At 49.0% G+C, this 15,708-nt stretch overlaps 1 protein-coding gene across 1 annotated transcript; it reads left to right on the forward strand.

Moving 5' to 3' along the window:
* Positions 1-11,139: 11,139 nt before the first annotated feature.
* Positions 11,140-12,895, forward strand: LOC123058443 (uncharacterized). Its single transcript, XM_044481166.1, has 2 exons — positions 11,140-12,108; positions 12,288-12,895. Exons 1-2 carry the CDS (start codon positions 11,712-11,714, stop codon positions 12,323-12,325), a joined length of 435 nt encoding a protein of 144 aa, XP_044337101.1. The 5' UTR covers positions 11,140-11,711; the 3' UTR covers positions 12,326-12,895.
* The last annotated feature ends 2,813 nt before the right edge of the window (positions 12,896-15,708 follow it).

Here is a 15,708-nt window from a genome sequence, read left to right on the forward strand (position 1 = left end):
GGCTACTGTCTATGCGGTAATATTTTTCCTATATTTTAAATACTTACCTCAAAGCCTGTTAGAAGGCTGGCACAGGCTTCAGTCAGTCCGCTCTTGGCGGACTGAACCTTCTTGATCACCGCACTCATAATAGTGCGGTGCTCTTCGTCGATGGAAGCGCCGCGAAGCGCTCCCAGCAGGTTGTTCGGTGCCTCTGGATGGACAGAGGTCACCGGCACGGGTGTCTTGCCCCTTTTGGAAGGGGGTCGCCTGCCCGAGTCCGGAACCATAGGAGGTTCCGGCGTGGTGTTCGGCTGAGAGCCGAACTTGGAGCCCCCGGGAGCCTTGCTCCCTTTGCTCCTGGAGTCCGGAAGGTCGCCTTGAGGCGCCTCCGGGACTGTCTCCCCCCGGCTTGGTGCCCCTTGAGACAATACCTCGGCATTGTCCGTAGGGCAAGGAGAGGAGACGGTTGGAAGTGTATCACTATTCATGTCCGACGAGTCCAAGGAACCGTCCAACGATGATACATCGATACGGGCTTGGGGCGGACTGCATAATCATATTCGATGTTAGGAGCAGCAGTGCGACAAAGGTATGCTATGAGTTACTCTGGTATCCGAATACTTACGACTTTGCCAGGGGCTTGGCCCTGAGCAGCCACTCGTCTTCGCCGTCGGCGGCGGTGGTGGAGTAGTCCGGAAGGAGAGTCCTTCCCTTCTTGGACCCTTCGGCCTCCTCGGTTGGGGCGGCCTTCCTTTTCTTGTCTCCCCCGGCTGGAGGGGGAGAATCTTCATCTTCCTTCTCCTCGTTTTCACGAGAGGAGGGTGTCTCGGTGTTATCAGACGATGAGTCCGATACCACCTGGCGCCGGGAACTCTTTCGGGTTCCCTTGGCCTTATTCTTGGTCTTCTCCGGCACCTCATAAGGAGCCAGAGTCCGCATCTCCATCAGGAGAGCGTCCGCAGTGTCTTCCGGTAGAGGGGCCGGACAGTTAATCTGCTCCGATGTCTCCACCCAGTCCTGTCAAAGGCATGGGAGCTCAGACCCCGCACATGGTTAAGCTATGGGAAATAAATATCCTACCAGATGTACAGAACTTATCGAATTCGCAGGGCGCTTCGCTCTTAGCCCGCGGTCCTCGGTAAGAGAAGGAGGGACCTCGGCGCCCTTGAATAGCACCCTCCAGACATCCTTATGCATCGTGTCGAAGAGCTCATGTAGAGTCTGGTGCTGGGCCGGGTCGAACTCCCATAAGTTGAAATCCCGTTGTTGACACGGGAGGATCCGGCGGAAGAGCATGACCTGGACTATGTTGGCAAGCTTAAGTTTCTTGCTTATCATGTTCCGGATACACTTCTGGAGTCCGTCCAGCTCCACCGATGAACCCCAAGACAGGCCCTTCTCCTTCCAGGAAGTGAGCCGCGTGGGGATTCCGGATCGAAACTCGGGGGCCGCCACCCAGTTGGTGTCGCGCGGCTCGGTGATGTAGAACCACCCTGATTGCCACCCCTTTATGGTCTCCACGAAGGAGCCCTTGAGCCATATAACGTTAGGCATTTTTCCCACCATGGCTCCGCCGCATTCCGCTTGTTGGCCGCCAACCACCTTCGGCTTGATATTGAAGGTCTTCAGCCACAGGCCGAAGTGGGCCGGATGCGGAGGAAAGCCTCGCACACGACGATGAACGCCGAGATGTTGAGGATAAAATCCAGGGCCAGATCATGAAAGTCCAGCCCATAATAGAACATAAGGCAGCGGACGAATGGATGGAGGGGAAACCCCAGTCCGCGGACGAAGTGGGGGAGGAAAACCACCCTCTCGTGAGGTTCCGGGGTAGGGACGATCTGCCCCGCGGCTGGCAGCCGGTGCGCGATCTCCACGGCTAAGTATCCGGCCCCATGTAGCTTTTTGATGTGTCCCCCCGTGACGGAGGAGGCCATCCACCTGCCTCCCGCTCCGGACATGTTTGGAGAGAGTTGAGGAGAAGGATGTTGACTTGGGCGTTGGAGCTCGAGTGCGCGAGAATGGATGAGCAAGGAGGAAGAAGGCGTGGGTAGAAAAAGGTGAGACCTTATCACTTTATAAGGGCAGACGAAACTATGCGCCCTCCAACAGCCTGGTAAAACTCGCTTATCCCCCAAGCGCCGTAATTGGTGGCGCGGTTGGGTTACCCATGCCCGTATTGATGGGAATCACGTAATAAGGGGAACACGATCTCTGCTTTGACAAGACGTGTCAAGAAACCGCCTCACGTTATGTGCGGGGATGGTTAAAGAAAAATGGTTCGAATAATTACCGGGCCATGGCATGATATCATGCTGCCAAAATGTGTCAGCAGATTAGATTTGTGGAAATATTATTCTCTCTACGGTGGTATGTGGAACTTATTTTGTAGGGTCGGACACTATCCTTGTATTCAAACTCTTCTATGGTGTATTCGGAGGAGGAACCCGCCTTGCAATGCCGAAGACAACATTGTGCGCCGGACTCATCGTCATTGAAGCCTGGTTCAGGGGCTACTGAGGGAGTCCTGGATTAGGGGGTCTTCGGACAGCCGGACTATATCCTTTGGCCGGACTGTTGGACTATGAAGATACGAGATTGAAGACTCCGTCCCGTGTCCGAATGGGACTCTACCTGGCGTGGAAGGCAAGCTAGGCAATACGGATATGTATATCTCCTCCTTTGTAACCGACCTTGTGTAACCCTAACCTCCTCCGGTGTCTATATAAACCGGAGGGTTCTAGTCCGTAGGACAACATACAATCATACCATAGGCTAGCTTCTAGGGTTTAGCCTCTCCGATCTCGTGGTAGATCAACTCTTGTACTACTCATATTATCAAGAATAATCAAGCAGGACGTAGGGTTTTACCTCCATCAAGAGGGCCCGAACCTGGGTAAAACATCATATCCCCTGCCTCCTGTTACCATCCACCTTAGACGCACAGTTCGGGACCCCCAACCCGAGATCCGCCGGTTTTGACACCGACAATGAACATGGCATTATGCAGGAAGATCATAATTCTAAGGCTGCAATTTTGTGGAGGGCATTTAAGAACAGATTGAGCAACACAGTTCCCACTTTCAATCTATTACTATTGGACTCTTTAATTCGAAAAAATCACAACCAGTTGGATTTAGAGAAGCGTTTTCAAAAAAAGAAATTGATACAGTTGTTAAAGAGCTACCTTCAGATAAATCTCCTGGGACTGATGGATTTAACACTGACTTCATCAAACAATGTTGGGACATCATTGTTCCTTATTTCTATCTACTTTTTGAGGATTTTTATCATGGAAAATCAATCTGCAAAGCATTAACTCTTCCTACATCACTCTTCTACCCAAAAAGATGCTCATCTCACTTCAAATGATTTCAGACCCATCTCTCTACTGAATTGTTCAATTAAAATCATCACAAAAATGCTGGCCAATAGATTACAAGCTATGATTTTAGAGTTGGTTCATAAAAATCAGTATGGATTCTTAAAGCACAGATCTATTCAGGATTGCCTTGCTTGGTCTTATGAATTCATCCATCAATGTCAACAATCTGGCCAAGAACTTATTTTTCTCAAACTTGATTTTGAGAAAGCCTTTGATATGACTGAGCACACAACTATTAGAGAATTACTTGTTGCCAAAGGTTTTGGTCCAAAATGGTTAATGTGGATGGATATGACTTTTTGCTTCTGGGTATTCCTTAGTGCCGCTTAATGGAGTTCCTGGCGAACAGTTCAAGTGCAAAAAAGGAGTCAGACAGGGGGATCCTCTCTCACCATTATTGTTTGTTATTGCTATGGATCTGTTGCAACCAATTCTTAATGAAGCAATGGCACACAATCTAATTCAAGCTCCAATCATGTCAGCTTCTTGCAAAGACTTTCTTGTCATATAATATGTTGATGATACTATTTTAATCATGCAAGCATGCTCTGCTCAGTTAAACCATCTCAAGAACCTATTGACACACTCTACAGCCTACACTGGTTCAAGGTTGACTTTGTGATGGTGCCTATAAATACTCCTCACAGTAAGATGCAAGAGTTGTCCCTATCTTTGGGATGCAAGAAGATTTGATCCTTCTCACTTACCTACTTGGGCCTGCCTTTGTGTCTGGCTAAACCTAAAATTTAGGATTTCATGCCCATCATGAAGAGAATTGAGAGAACGCTAGCTGGATGCTCTTCCTTTTTATCTTATGGTGACAAGTTGGTGTTGGTCAGATTTGTATTCTATAGTTTGTCAATCTTTTTCATGTGCACTCTTACATTGCCAATTGGAGTTATGGAACAGATCAACAAATACAGACACTTCTTCTGGAGAAAATATGGTATGGAAGGTAGAGGCACAACACTCATTGCTTGGGAAAAGGTTTACAAGCCCAAAGATAAAGGTGGTCTTGAAGTTCTTGATATCGCTCTTCACAAAAAATGCTTGCTTATGAAACATCTACACAAATTTCTCAATCAACATGATTTACCATGGGTGCAATTGATTTGGGGGTCTTATTATCCAGATAAAGTGGTTACTGAGGCTCCTCAGGGATCCTTTTGGTGGAAATCAATACTCAAACTCCTTCCAGAACACAAAACAGTTGCCAAACCAACAATAGGTAATGGATACACTGTCATGCTATGGCAAGATACTTGGTCCGATGAACCTCTTAAATAGAAGTATCCTGAGCTTTTTTCCTTTAGTCTGAATGAGCACATATCTATCAAGCAATTCTTGAACTTGGATGCACAGTCTCAGCACTTGCACATGCCACTTTCATTTCAAGCATTCCAACAGTTTCAGACTCTAACCAACTTCATGCACCAAAATGGTTTGTCTACCAACTTAGACAAATGGTCTTACCCTTGGAAATCTTCAAGATATTCTTCTATTAAGATGTACCACCATCTCCAACAGATAAATGCAGTGCCGGGGATTTACAAGAAAATTTGGAAGAGTGCAGCAATGCTTAGATGCAAGATCTTTCTATGGCTCGTGACTTATGATAGAGTTAATACAAAAAACCTCCTTCAAAGGAAAAGTTTCTTCCTGCCTAGCTACCTATGTGCTAGAGGTCAAGTGCACACTGATTAGAAGGAAATGAGGGCGACCGTTGTGGCGTCCTCAGGGCCAGGCACTCCGGCGGATGCCCAATCGCCGGCTAGCCGGCCACGGACTGGGGGCCGTTTCTGGGAGCTTGAGACGGAAGGCGAGGACGGCGAGGAAGAAGACGAGGAGCTGGCCGGAGATCCATATGGGTCGGCGTCACCGACGCCATTGGATAATGTGTGCCTTCTTTTGACTGAGGGTTACGATGAGAAGGAGCTGGTTGGGATCATCGATGACATCCTGCCCGCGGATGATTCGGCGACGGTTGGATTGCAGGAGATGGAGGGCGACGAGGTAATCCGGCGGGTCGCGTAGCGGCGGATGGCGACGAGGTCTATTCGGCCATGGATCAGGCTGATACCCAATGTATGTTTACCTCAGGTCACTCTGTGTGACATGATACGTCCGAAGATGTGGATGACAGTGGTTCGTCGGAAGAAGGGACGCCGGCCGCCGATGGAAACGATGCTGCCGCGATCTCCGGTGAATTCACAGGCGATCTGATCACAGTTTGAAATTTTTGATGGGCTTGAGTGGGCCGAATTCTTCGTTGGACTCAGGGCATGCAGCCCAAAATAAGCTAACGCAAGGGCAAGAGGAGGAGTGCGCACTGGCGCGGCAAGATGGCTCGAGCGTTGTAACGCCCTCGATGCGGCTATATCTCCCACGTGTCGAAGCATGACTTAGAGGCATAACCGCATTGAAAGCAATGTCGCAAGTGAGGTAATCTTCATACAACCCATGTAATATATAAGGGAAAGAGATACATAGTTGGCTTACAATCGCCACGTCACACAATACATGAATAAAGCATTACATCATCCAGATACAATCAAGGTTCGACTACGGAACCAAAATAAAAGAAGACTACCCCAAATGCTACACAGATCCCCGATCAACCCCAACTGGGCTCCACTACTGATCAACTAGAACGAAACAACACAAAGGACAAGATCTTCATCGAGCTCCTCCTTGAGCTTGGTTGCGTCATCTGCATGAACTCATCGGCACCTGCAAGCTGGTTTTGGAAGTATCTGTGAGTCACGGGGACTCAGCAATCTCGCACCCTCGCGATCAAGACTATTTAAGCTTATGGGTAAGGTAAAGGTATGAGGTGGAGCTGCAGCAAGCGACTAGCATATATGGTGGCTAACATACGCAAATGAGAGCGAGAAGAGAAGGCAAAGCACGGTCGATAAAAGTAAGATCAAGAAGTGATCCTAGAACAACCTACGTCAAACATAACTCCAACACCGTGTTCACTTCCCGGACTCCGCCGGAAAGAGACCATCACGGTTACACACGCAGTTGATGTATTTTAATTAAGGTCAACTTCAGGTTTTCTACAACCGGACATTAACAAATTCCCATCTGCCCATAACCGCGGGCACGGCTTTCAAAAGTTCAAATCCCTGCAGGGGTGTCCCAACTTAGCCCATCACAAGCTCTCATGGTCAACGAAGGATATTACTTCTAGCGGGAAGACCCGATCAGGCTCGGAATCCCGGTTACAAGACATCCTCGACAATGGTAAAATAAGTCCAGCAAGACCACCCGATGCGCCGACATCCCGATAGGAGCTGCACATATCTCATTCTCAGGGCACACCGGATAAGCTAAGCGTACGGGAGCCAACGTAACCCAAGTTGCCAAGGGACAGCCCCGCACGGTGCTCTGGGTTGGACCAACACTTAGACAAGCACTGGCCCGGGGTTTAAAAATAAAGATGACCCTCGGGATGCGTGACTCCCAAGGGAAAAAGGCTAGGTGGCGAATGGTAAAACCAAGGTTGGGCCTTGCTGGAGGAGTTTTATTCAAAGCGAACTGTCAAGGGGTTCCCATTATAACCCAACCGCGTAAGGAACGCAAAATCCGGGAACATAACACTGATATGACGGAAACTAGGGCGGCAAGAGTGGAACAAAACACCAGGCATAAGGCCGAGCCTTCCACCCTTTACCAAGTATATAGATGCATTCATTAAATAAGAGATATTGTGATATCCCAACAAGTAAACATATTCCCACAAGGAACAACATCTCCATGTTCCAACAAGGAACAAACTTCAATCTTCACCTGCAACTAACAATGCTATAAGAGGGGCTGAGCAAAGCGGTAACATAGCCAAACAACGGTTTGCTAGGACAAGGTGGGTTAGAGGCTTGGCTTAACAATATGGGAGGCATGATAAGGAAGTGGTAGGTATCGCAGCATAGGCATAGCAAAAGAGCGAGCAAACTAGCAAGCAAAGATAGAAGTGATTTCGAGGGTATGGTCATCTTGCCTGAGATCCCGAAAGGAAGAAGAATGAGTCCATGAAGAAGACAAACGGACATAGTCGAACGGATCCTCACACACACGACGTTATCGGAACCAACCCGAAGAAGCAACACCGGAAAGAAGCAAACAACATAGTAAACAACCAACACATCAACATGGCATGATGCACAATCGAGTATGATGCATGTCTGGTTTAATGAAGTATGGCATGGCAAAATGCACAAACAATCCTACAAATTAAGTGGAGCTCAATATGCAACGGAGTTGCATATTGAAGAAAACACCACATGACTTATTTAGATCGATCTTGTTTATGTACCCCACAATATTAAATGTTGTTAACCATGGCAAGAGGTGAAGCAAAGTAAACTACACAATCTAAGCAATTTAAATGGGGCCGGAACCATCAAACAACAATTTCGGTAAATCCCCATATGCATTTAGCAATTTGGTGCAACAACAATTTTAAACATTTAAATGTTATTATCATGATGCGAATGACATGAACAAGTTTTATGCAATATTTATGAATAAGTTGATAAGAGTATTATGAAGCATTTGTCACCGTGGTGGAAAGGAAAGGGGTGCCACGGCGACGATTACGAAAATGATGCCATGGCAACATATCGGTTATCAGGTAGCCCACGGGGATACCGGTGCAAAAGGAAGTGACGGTAGCGTGCAAAAGATGGTGGGGTGATCCCGGTAACTGGGTTCCCATGGGTCGACGGTGGTGCCAAGCGAGGGAAACAACTAACGTTCACGGGCAGATACAACATCCAAACATGCATCTCATACAACTCATCCATACGATCCACGAGTGGTCGTCTCGAGGTTATACCTTTGAAGTGTGCCTTTTCGGAACGGATCAAGTTCGATGCGGTGTAGGGGAAGTAGACGTTCTTCGGACATTCGTAGTGGAAGTAGTCGTTGTCGCATGCTCTAGGATCGACGGTAGAGGTTCTCGCAATCTCGACGGCGGTAGTGGTACATGTTTTCCTGCAGATGTTCAGGGTCACGGCGAGGAACTTGATGCATCGTTGAACTTGGCGTCCGAGGAATCCCGCGTAGTCGTACACGAGTCATAGTCGAACTTGATGGTTCCGTTACACGGTTCTTCGGAGACGGTAGTTGTTCTCGGTTCGTAGACGAACTTGACGGATCCGAGGGCTCCGGCCATCGGGGTACTTGACGCAACGCCGAGTAGTCGTATGTTTTGAAGAGGAACTTGGCGTCCAAGGTGTACTTGGCGAACAACGGTCATCGTGGAAGTAGTGGTACTTAGGCGTTTTGGTCAGCACTCGTTCGGGCATCCTTGGTCTTGCCGGCGGTGTGGGTCTCCTTGGGTCAAACAAGATGTGCAAGGCCAGATTGGCGACGGGGACTTGAAGCACGGTTCCTGCAGCGCTGGTAACGGCAAAGACGAGCGGATCCTGGTCGGCTGGCGTCGGGCAAATGGCGGCGCGAACGGAGCCCAGGGGCGGAGGAGCTTGAGCGCGGGACGGCGGCCTGGTGGCGTTGGCGCTCCTGCAGCAGTACATGTGAAGGAAGAGCGACGGGGAGGCATGGGCGAGGAGATGGACGCCGGCAGTGGCAGCTCCGTGGCAGGAGGCCAGGGCCATGGACGGCGAAGCAGCACGGCGGCACGCTCGTGGCAGGCTTCTGCAGCCACAGAAGAGGACGAGGCAGGGCGTCGAGCTCCCAGAGGTGGGCGCTGGACGTGGTCGCCGGCGATGGAGGCGGAGCAGAGGAGGCGGTCGAGGCCGGCGCTGGTCGGCGCTGCAGCGGTGTCCTGCTGGTGGCCAGCGACGTGGACATGGGGCGGCGAAGCCGTTGGTGAAGAAGCAAAGGCACAAGGAGGACCATGGCGACACGGGCGACGAAGCAGCAGCGGCGCTGGCACCGAGCCACGCGGCGGGGAGGCGAGGAGGTGAAGAGGGATCGAGAGGGAGAGGTTGCGGGAGGAAGATGGGATCGAGGGAGATGGTGGTTCGGGCGCTGTGGGAGAGAGAGGGTGAGATCGAGAGGAGGGAGTGGCGGCGCAAGGAAGGAGAGCAGGGTGCGGGCTAGGTTAGAGGGTTAGGTGGGCCAGGGGAGTGGGCCTTGGAGCCGGCTAGGTTAGATGCAGCTGGGCCTAAATGGCCTGCTGGGCTCCATTCTCTCCCTCTCTTGATTTCTAAAAACAGAAAAAAAAAAAAAGAAGGAAAAAGGAGAAGAAAGGAGGTATTGGGGAAGAAGTAGGACACGCGTATAAATTTCCGGACCCACAAAACTGAGCTGGAACCAAGAAGATAGAAGTTGGCGCGAATGCAAGATTTAAATTTGAACTCATTTGAATATCATTCAAATGGGTTTGAATTGGGGCTAGGTTTTAGAAGTGCTCAAAAAAATGTTGAGATTAAAGAAAAGAGCCTCGATAGATGGGAAAAGAATTTGGCAAAGTTAGAGAGTCCAAACCTGAAGCAGGAAAGGAAGGGATTTCTATGCACGTGTGTTACGGTAAATTCCAAACTAATGGAATATTTTATATAGCTCCCTAAATATTGGGAGGGTATGTTTTAAAGAGAAAACACCATGTGAGTTCCCTCGATTTAAATTAATCAACGATCTATGCAATTTATTTAGTTGAGATGCAAAAGATTTATGACATGATGCAATGCGCATGATGCAAAGATGAATGCAACAAACCAACAACTCACACGACGAAAACCCGGAAACTCTGGAAGACATCTGAAGCTTCGGTCTTGGGGCGTTACAAGCGTGACGGCAGTGTCGGGCATGGGAGGTTCCCGACCCAACATGGTTAGCCATGTAGCGCTGCATGAGGTGGGCCTGAGGTGCACTAGGCCCAACATGGCATTTACTAGGGTACAACCTCTGCGTCCTTCGCCCAGGTTTTGTTCAATTGGAAAAGTTAAGGCACCGCGAGTCTGGCTGTCAACGGCGGCGTGGGATTCGCGATCCTTTGCGTCCGTCGTGATGAGCTCGGGAGGTGGCGGCGACTGGCCTCCCCAGCGGGCCGCCGGCGGTAATAACATGCAGGGGCGTCCCGACGCCGGGGGCAATCACGGCGGAGCTACAGGGGGTCGTGGCGCTGGTCGTAGCGCGCCAAACGGCTGGCCGGCAAGTTGGCGGGCTGACGCGACCTGAGCTACATGGCGGAAGTGGCCGTGGAGGCTATGGTGGTTTTGGCAATTACGGCGGCGACTATAATGGCGGCCGCTTGAACTGGAATCGCCAATGGGGTGATGACGGTTACGGGGCCTATGGTGACGGGCAATTTGCTGGTTCTTCATCAGCTGGACAGAGAGCGGAACCTGATTACTATGTTGGCTTCAAGGGTCCGGTCGAAGGTTTCGTCGAAGGACATACTGGCCCGCAGCAGTACTAGCCGCGTCGGGATGGTCCGGCAGGCAGGCGATTCGGGAGGACTGGGGGCCGGAACACACGCCCTCCGAGGACGGATCCTCTGCCGCGGCGTGATCCGGCGTTGGTGACTCCGTCGGCGGTGGCGGATGCTAGTTTGCAGCCACCGGTGGTCGCGGCATCAACAGGGACTCAGCCGGCAGCGGTGGTGCCCGTGGTTGGTGCAACTAATGCGGGTTCGACAGCTGCTACGAGCTCGACGGTAGTGACGGTGACGTCTGCTGATGGCACGACAAGGCTGCCGGGGGAGGCCATGGCTGCGGTGGCTGCCCTTGTTGCCGTTCCAGTCGAAAAGGTGAAGAATGATGTGGAAAAGGGTGACAAAACAAATCAGCGCAAGAAAGAGAAATTGTACTGCTACCGATGTGGCGTGCCTGGTCACTTTTCAGTTGCATGTACCACAGAGTTGTGCAACATATGTCAGAAGCCAAAACATGACACGGAGTGACCGCTTTTGTCTATACCGGTGCCGATGGTATCTATTTATGGAGTGTGTGATGCTGAACTCATGTTTTTCGAGACGCTTGTGATGCATTCTTGCAGGCCTCGTCTGGAGAATGCCAGGACGGGCTTGATTAGAGTTACACATGGTACTTTGGCTGAGGATCAGATTATTGCTCAACTTAGACAGTTGGTATCGAGTTCTTTTCAGTGGGCTCTAGAGAGGATTGGAGATCAAGTGTACAAGGTTGATTACCCGACTAAGATTGATCTAGATAGGATCAACAACTTTGGCATTTGCAAGGTTCCTGGCAGCCCTTGTCGCCTTGAGTTTGATGAGTGGAAATAGAATGAGCCGGCTGGGGTTCCTCTTAAGAAAATCTGGGTGAGATTCTCGGGCGTTCCTCCTAAAGCACTTAATGAGTATCTTGTGGTGGCGAGTCTGGGCTCGCTGATTGGTAAAACTCGGGAGGTGGACATGGATTTCACACGTAAGCATGGGATTGCACGGCTGCGAGTTGGGGTGATTGATGTGGATTTGGTGCCTGCTATGTTAACGTGGTTTTATGCTGGTTTGGGATATGATCTAAAACTATTGATTGAGGGCCAGCCTATGGCTTTGGATGAGGACAGAGCTAGTGGACCAGGGGACGGCACGTATGATTCTGATGGGCGTCAGGATGCTTTGATGGACCAGGATAAGAGAGGAGATCCACCTCCCTCATCTGGGGGAACTGGACAGTCGGAGCTAGGAACGGCGGCTCCAGTTTCCGTGTCCATGCCCATGACTGAGCTTCATTTCGGCTCTTTCGGGGCGGCTTCGGCGCCTGCTCGCCTATGGGCTGATAGGATGGACAGTACAGACCCGGCAGAGAGTGAGTTACCTCCGTTGTCACCTGTTTGCTTCTTTTATGTGATGGGAGGCGCCAGTTTGTGTTCACTCCCGAGGTCGCTGCGGGAGGGGAGCCCCGGACGGGTGATTACCCCTGATGTGACTAAGGATGATATGATCTCTTCGGACAACACTAAGGATAGGTCTCCTATACTAACACAGGAGGTGGACATGGTGGGAGAGTTATCTTCGGCGGGTGAGCGCCCGACACCGGTTGTGGTTCGGATTTCTTCTCCATTGCCTATGCAGGTGTCACAGGCGGTGACACCCGCACACGAGGATGCTGCTTCGCGGATTCAGACGGCAGCACTCCCACCGTAGGAGGCGGCGTGAGTGTTGCCTTTGGAGACTTGTGTCCAGCCACACACTGCTGACCGATAGGAGGCTTCGGTTGAGGAGGTGGTGGCATTTGGTGGCATCCCTGATCTGACATCTGGGGGAGACGGACCAGCAAGCGCATCCAGGAGCAGCCGGACGCGGATGACTTTCAGATGGGGTGAGCCATGCGGGCTGCCAAGATTCGAGATGTCGAGGCTGTTTTAGGTTTGTCAGTTAACACTGAGTTTTTAGTTTTGCATTTTTCTGAGAATGATATTATGCATAGGGCTGATAGTTTAAGTATTTCTTTGGGGAGTAGCAATAGTGAGGTTGCAGCTTCCATTAACGATTTACTTGATCTAGAGGCTGATCGCGCACTTAATATGCTTAAAACCATAGCAGCTGTCAAACCAATGAAAGAAAGCGAAATTAATGAACTAGGAGTTAATGAATTGGAGGTGTTATGTGAGGATTTAGTCCTGAGAAATTTTTTAGAAGGGGAGAACGTGGTTGTGGATGGGCATGCGGCCGATCTACAACCATATGATGGTCTTGGCAACGAGCACGGTCATGCGGATTGTGAACTCAAATCGGCAGCACCTAGGCGTAAACGGCAGAAGAATTACGATCTTTCTGCGATACGGTGAAGTGCTCGAGTTAGAGCTAGAAAGAAATTTCATGATGAAATATGAAAGGTATCTTCTGGAATAGCAGTGGTCTGAGGGACTTGGCTAAAAGAAGATTTCTAACTGAGGGAACACAAGTTGGATTTTGTCACACTGTTAGAGACAGGACGTGATAACTTCACATCACAATTTTTGGGGACGATATCAGGGGAGGATTTTGACTGGCATTGCTTGCCACCTCGGGGTAGATCAGGTGGGATTCTCCTTGGAGTTAATTATGAGACTCTTGAGGTGCTAAATGTTTTCTTGGGAGATTTCGCTGTTAAATTCCATGTTCGGTCTAAGGTGGACGGATTCAGATGGGCTCTTGTGGCCGTGTATGGCGCGGCACAGCCGGAACTCAAACAGGACTTTCTTGCCGATCTTGCCAGAATTTGTGAAGGGGAGACTCTACCCATTCTGGTAGGTGGGGATTTCAACATCATTAGAAGAAGAGAGGAGAAAAACAATGATAATTTTGATGCCAGATGGTCCTTTATGTTTAACGCGATCATTGAAAATTTGGACCTACGTGAGATTGCGCTCACTGGTAGGCAATTTACTTGGGCAAATAATCTTCCTACCCCGACTTATGAAAAGCTGGATCGGGTTCTCACGAGTGTTGAGTGGGAACAAAAATTGCCTCTAGTGTCAGTGCAGGCAATGCCTAGAGGAGTTTCTGATCATACGCCACTTCTTGTTGATTCAGGTGAGGCGACTCACTTGGGCAATAAGAGTGTTTTCTCTTTCGAAAATGCGTGGTTTGAGAGAGAGGACTTCCTTGAGTTGGTAGCAAGGGAGTGGGCGGCTGAGCAAAGAGGTGCCTCTGCGGAGGAAAGATGGCAATACAAGATTAGACATCTTAGACAGTTCCTTAGAGGCTGGGCTAAGAATAATAGTGGCGCTTATAGACTTGAGAAGGAGAGACTTCTCAAGTTGATTGATGATCTTGACATTAAGGCAGAGAGTGTGCCTCTAGCCATAGATGACCGGGTATCTAAGAGAGAGGCTGAGGTCAGTCTGGCAAAGCTTCTTAGAGAGGAAGAAATGAAGTGGGCGCGTAGAGCAAAAGTACGCCAAGTGGTTCAAGGGGACAACAACACTCAATTTTTCCAAAACATAGGAAAAAGAAAATCATTCAACTTGAACAGGAGGAGGGAACGATTGTAGGCCATGAGAACCTTAAGCTTTACATCTCAAATTTCTATAAACAATTATTCGGGGCTCCAGTTGAGAATTTTGTCAACCTGGATGAGGACAGAGTTGATGACATACCTCAACTTCGAGATGATGAGAATGAGATTCTCACAGCCCCTTTTTCGGAGAAGGAGGTGTATGAAGCGATTGCTCAAATGAAAAACAACAAAGCTCCTGGTCCGAATGGTTTTCCAGCGGAATTTTATAAGAAGTGCTGGGGTATCATTAAAGGTGACTTGATGCCTATGTTCAATGATCTCTTTAATGGACACCTGCAACTTTTCAAATTAAACTTTGGGACTATTACTTTGCTACCAAAGGAGGGAGCGGTCCACATTGAGAAATCCAGGCCGATCTGTTTGCTCAATGTGAGCTTTAAAATTTTCACGAAGGTTGGCACAGATTGCGCATAGTGTGGTGCAACCAACACAGACCACTTTCATGTCAGGACGACATATCCTAGAGGGGGTGGTTGTCTTGCATGAGACCCTTCATGAAATCCACTCAAAGAAACTTGATGGCGTGATCTTCAAAGTGGATTTTGAAAAGGCCTACGATAAAGTCAAGTGGCCTTTTTTGCAACAAGTTTTGCGCATGAAAGGATTTGACGAAGCCTGGAGAAAACAGGTCGAATCCTTTGTGCAGGGAGGGAGCGTTGGTATTAAAGTTAATGACGATATTGGTCATTACTTTCAAATGCTTAAAGGATTAAGACAGGGTGATCCCATGTCACCGGTCCTTTTTAATATTGTGGTTGATATGTTGATTGTGCTTGTTAACAGAGCGAAACAAGATGGTCAGGTAGGTGGTCTTATCCCACATCTAGTTGATGGTGGGGTATCTATCCTACAATACGCAGATGATACAATTATTTTCATGGAGCATGACCTCGCGAAAGCAAGGAACGTGAAGTTAGTTCTTTGCTTATTCGAACAAATGTCTGACCTCAAGATTAATTTTAATAAGAGTGAATTGTTCTGCTTTGGACACGCCAAGGAGGAGCAAGAAAGATATAAATAGTTGTTCGGGTGTGAATTAGGTGCGCTTCCCTTTACGTATCTAGGGATACCAATTCATCATCGCAAACTCACTAATAAAGAATGGAAATGTATTCAGGATCGGTTTGAGAAGAAATTAAGTTGCTGGAAAGGCAAACTTTTATCGTACGGAGGAAGGCTAATTCTTATTAATTCGGTGCTGACGAGCATGCCGATGTTCCTCCTCTCTTTCTTTGAAGTACCAGTAGGAGTACAGAAAAGATTAACATCTACCGATCCAGATTCTTTTGGCAAATTGATGAGAATAAGGCCAAGTATAGGCTCGCCAAGTGGGAGATGATTTGTAGACCAAAGGACCAGAGTGGATTGGGTGTTGAGAATTTAGAAGTGAAAAATAGGTGCTTA

This window comes from Triticum aestivum, chromosome 3A, assembly GCF_018294505.1.
Source record: "Triticum aestivum cultivar Chinese Spring chromosome 3A, IWGSC CS RefSeq v2.1, whole genome shotgun sequence".
NCBI lineage: Eukaryota > Viridiplantae > Streptophyta > Magnoliopsida > Poales > Poaceae > Triticum > Triticum aestivum.

Excerpts from the sequence above, each read along its gene's own strand:
- LOC123058443 (XM_044481166.1), top strand. The coding sequence starts at position 11,712 with ATGGATTTCACACGTAAGCATGGGATTGCACGGCTGCGAGTTGGGGTG. Across the intron at positions 12,109-12,287 it reads CAGTACAGACCCGGCAGAGA|GAGGTGGACATGGTGGGAGA; the intron begins GTGAGTTACCTC and ends ATACTAACACAG.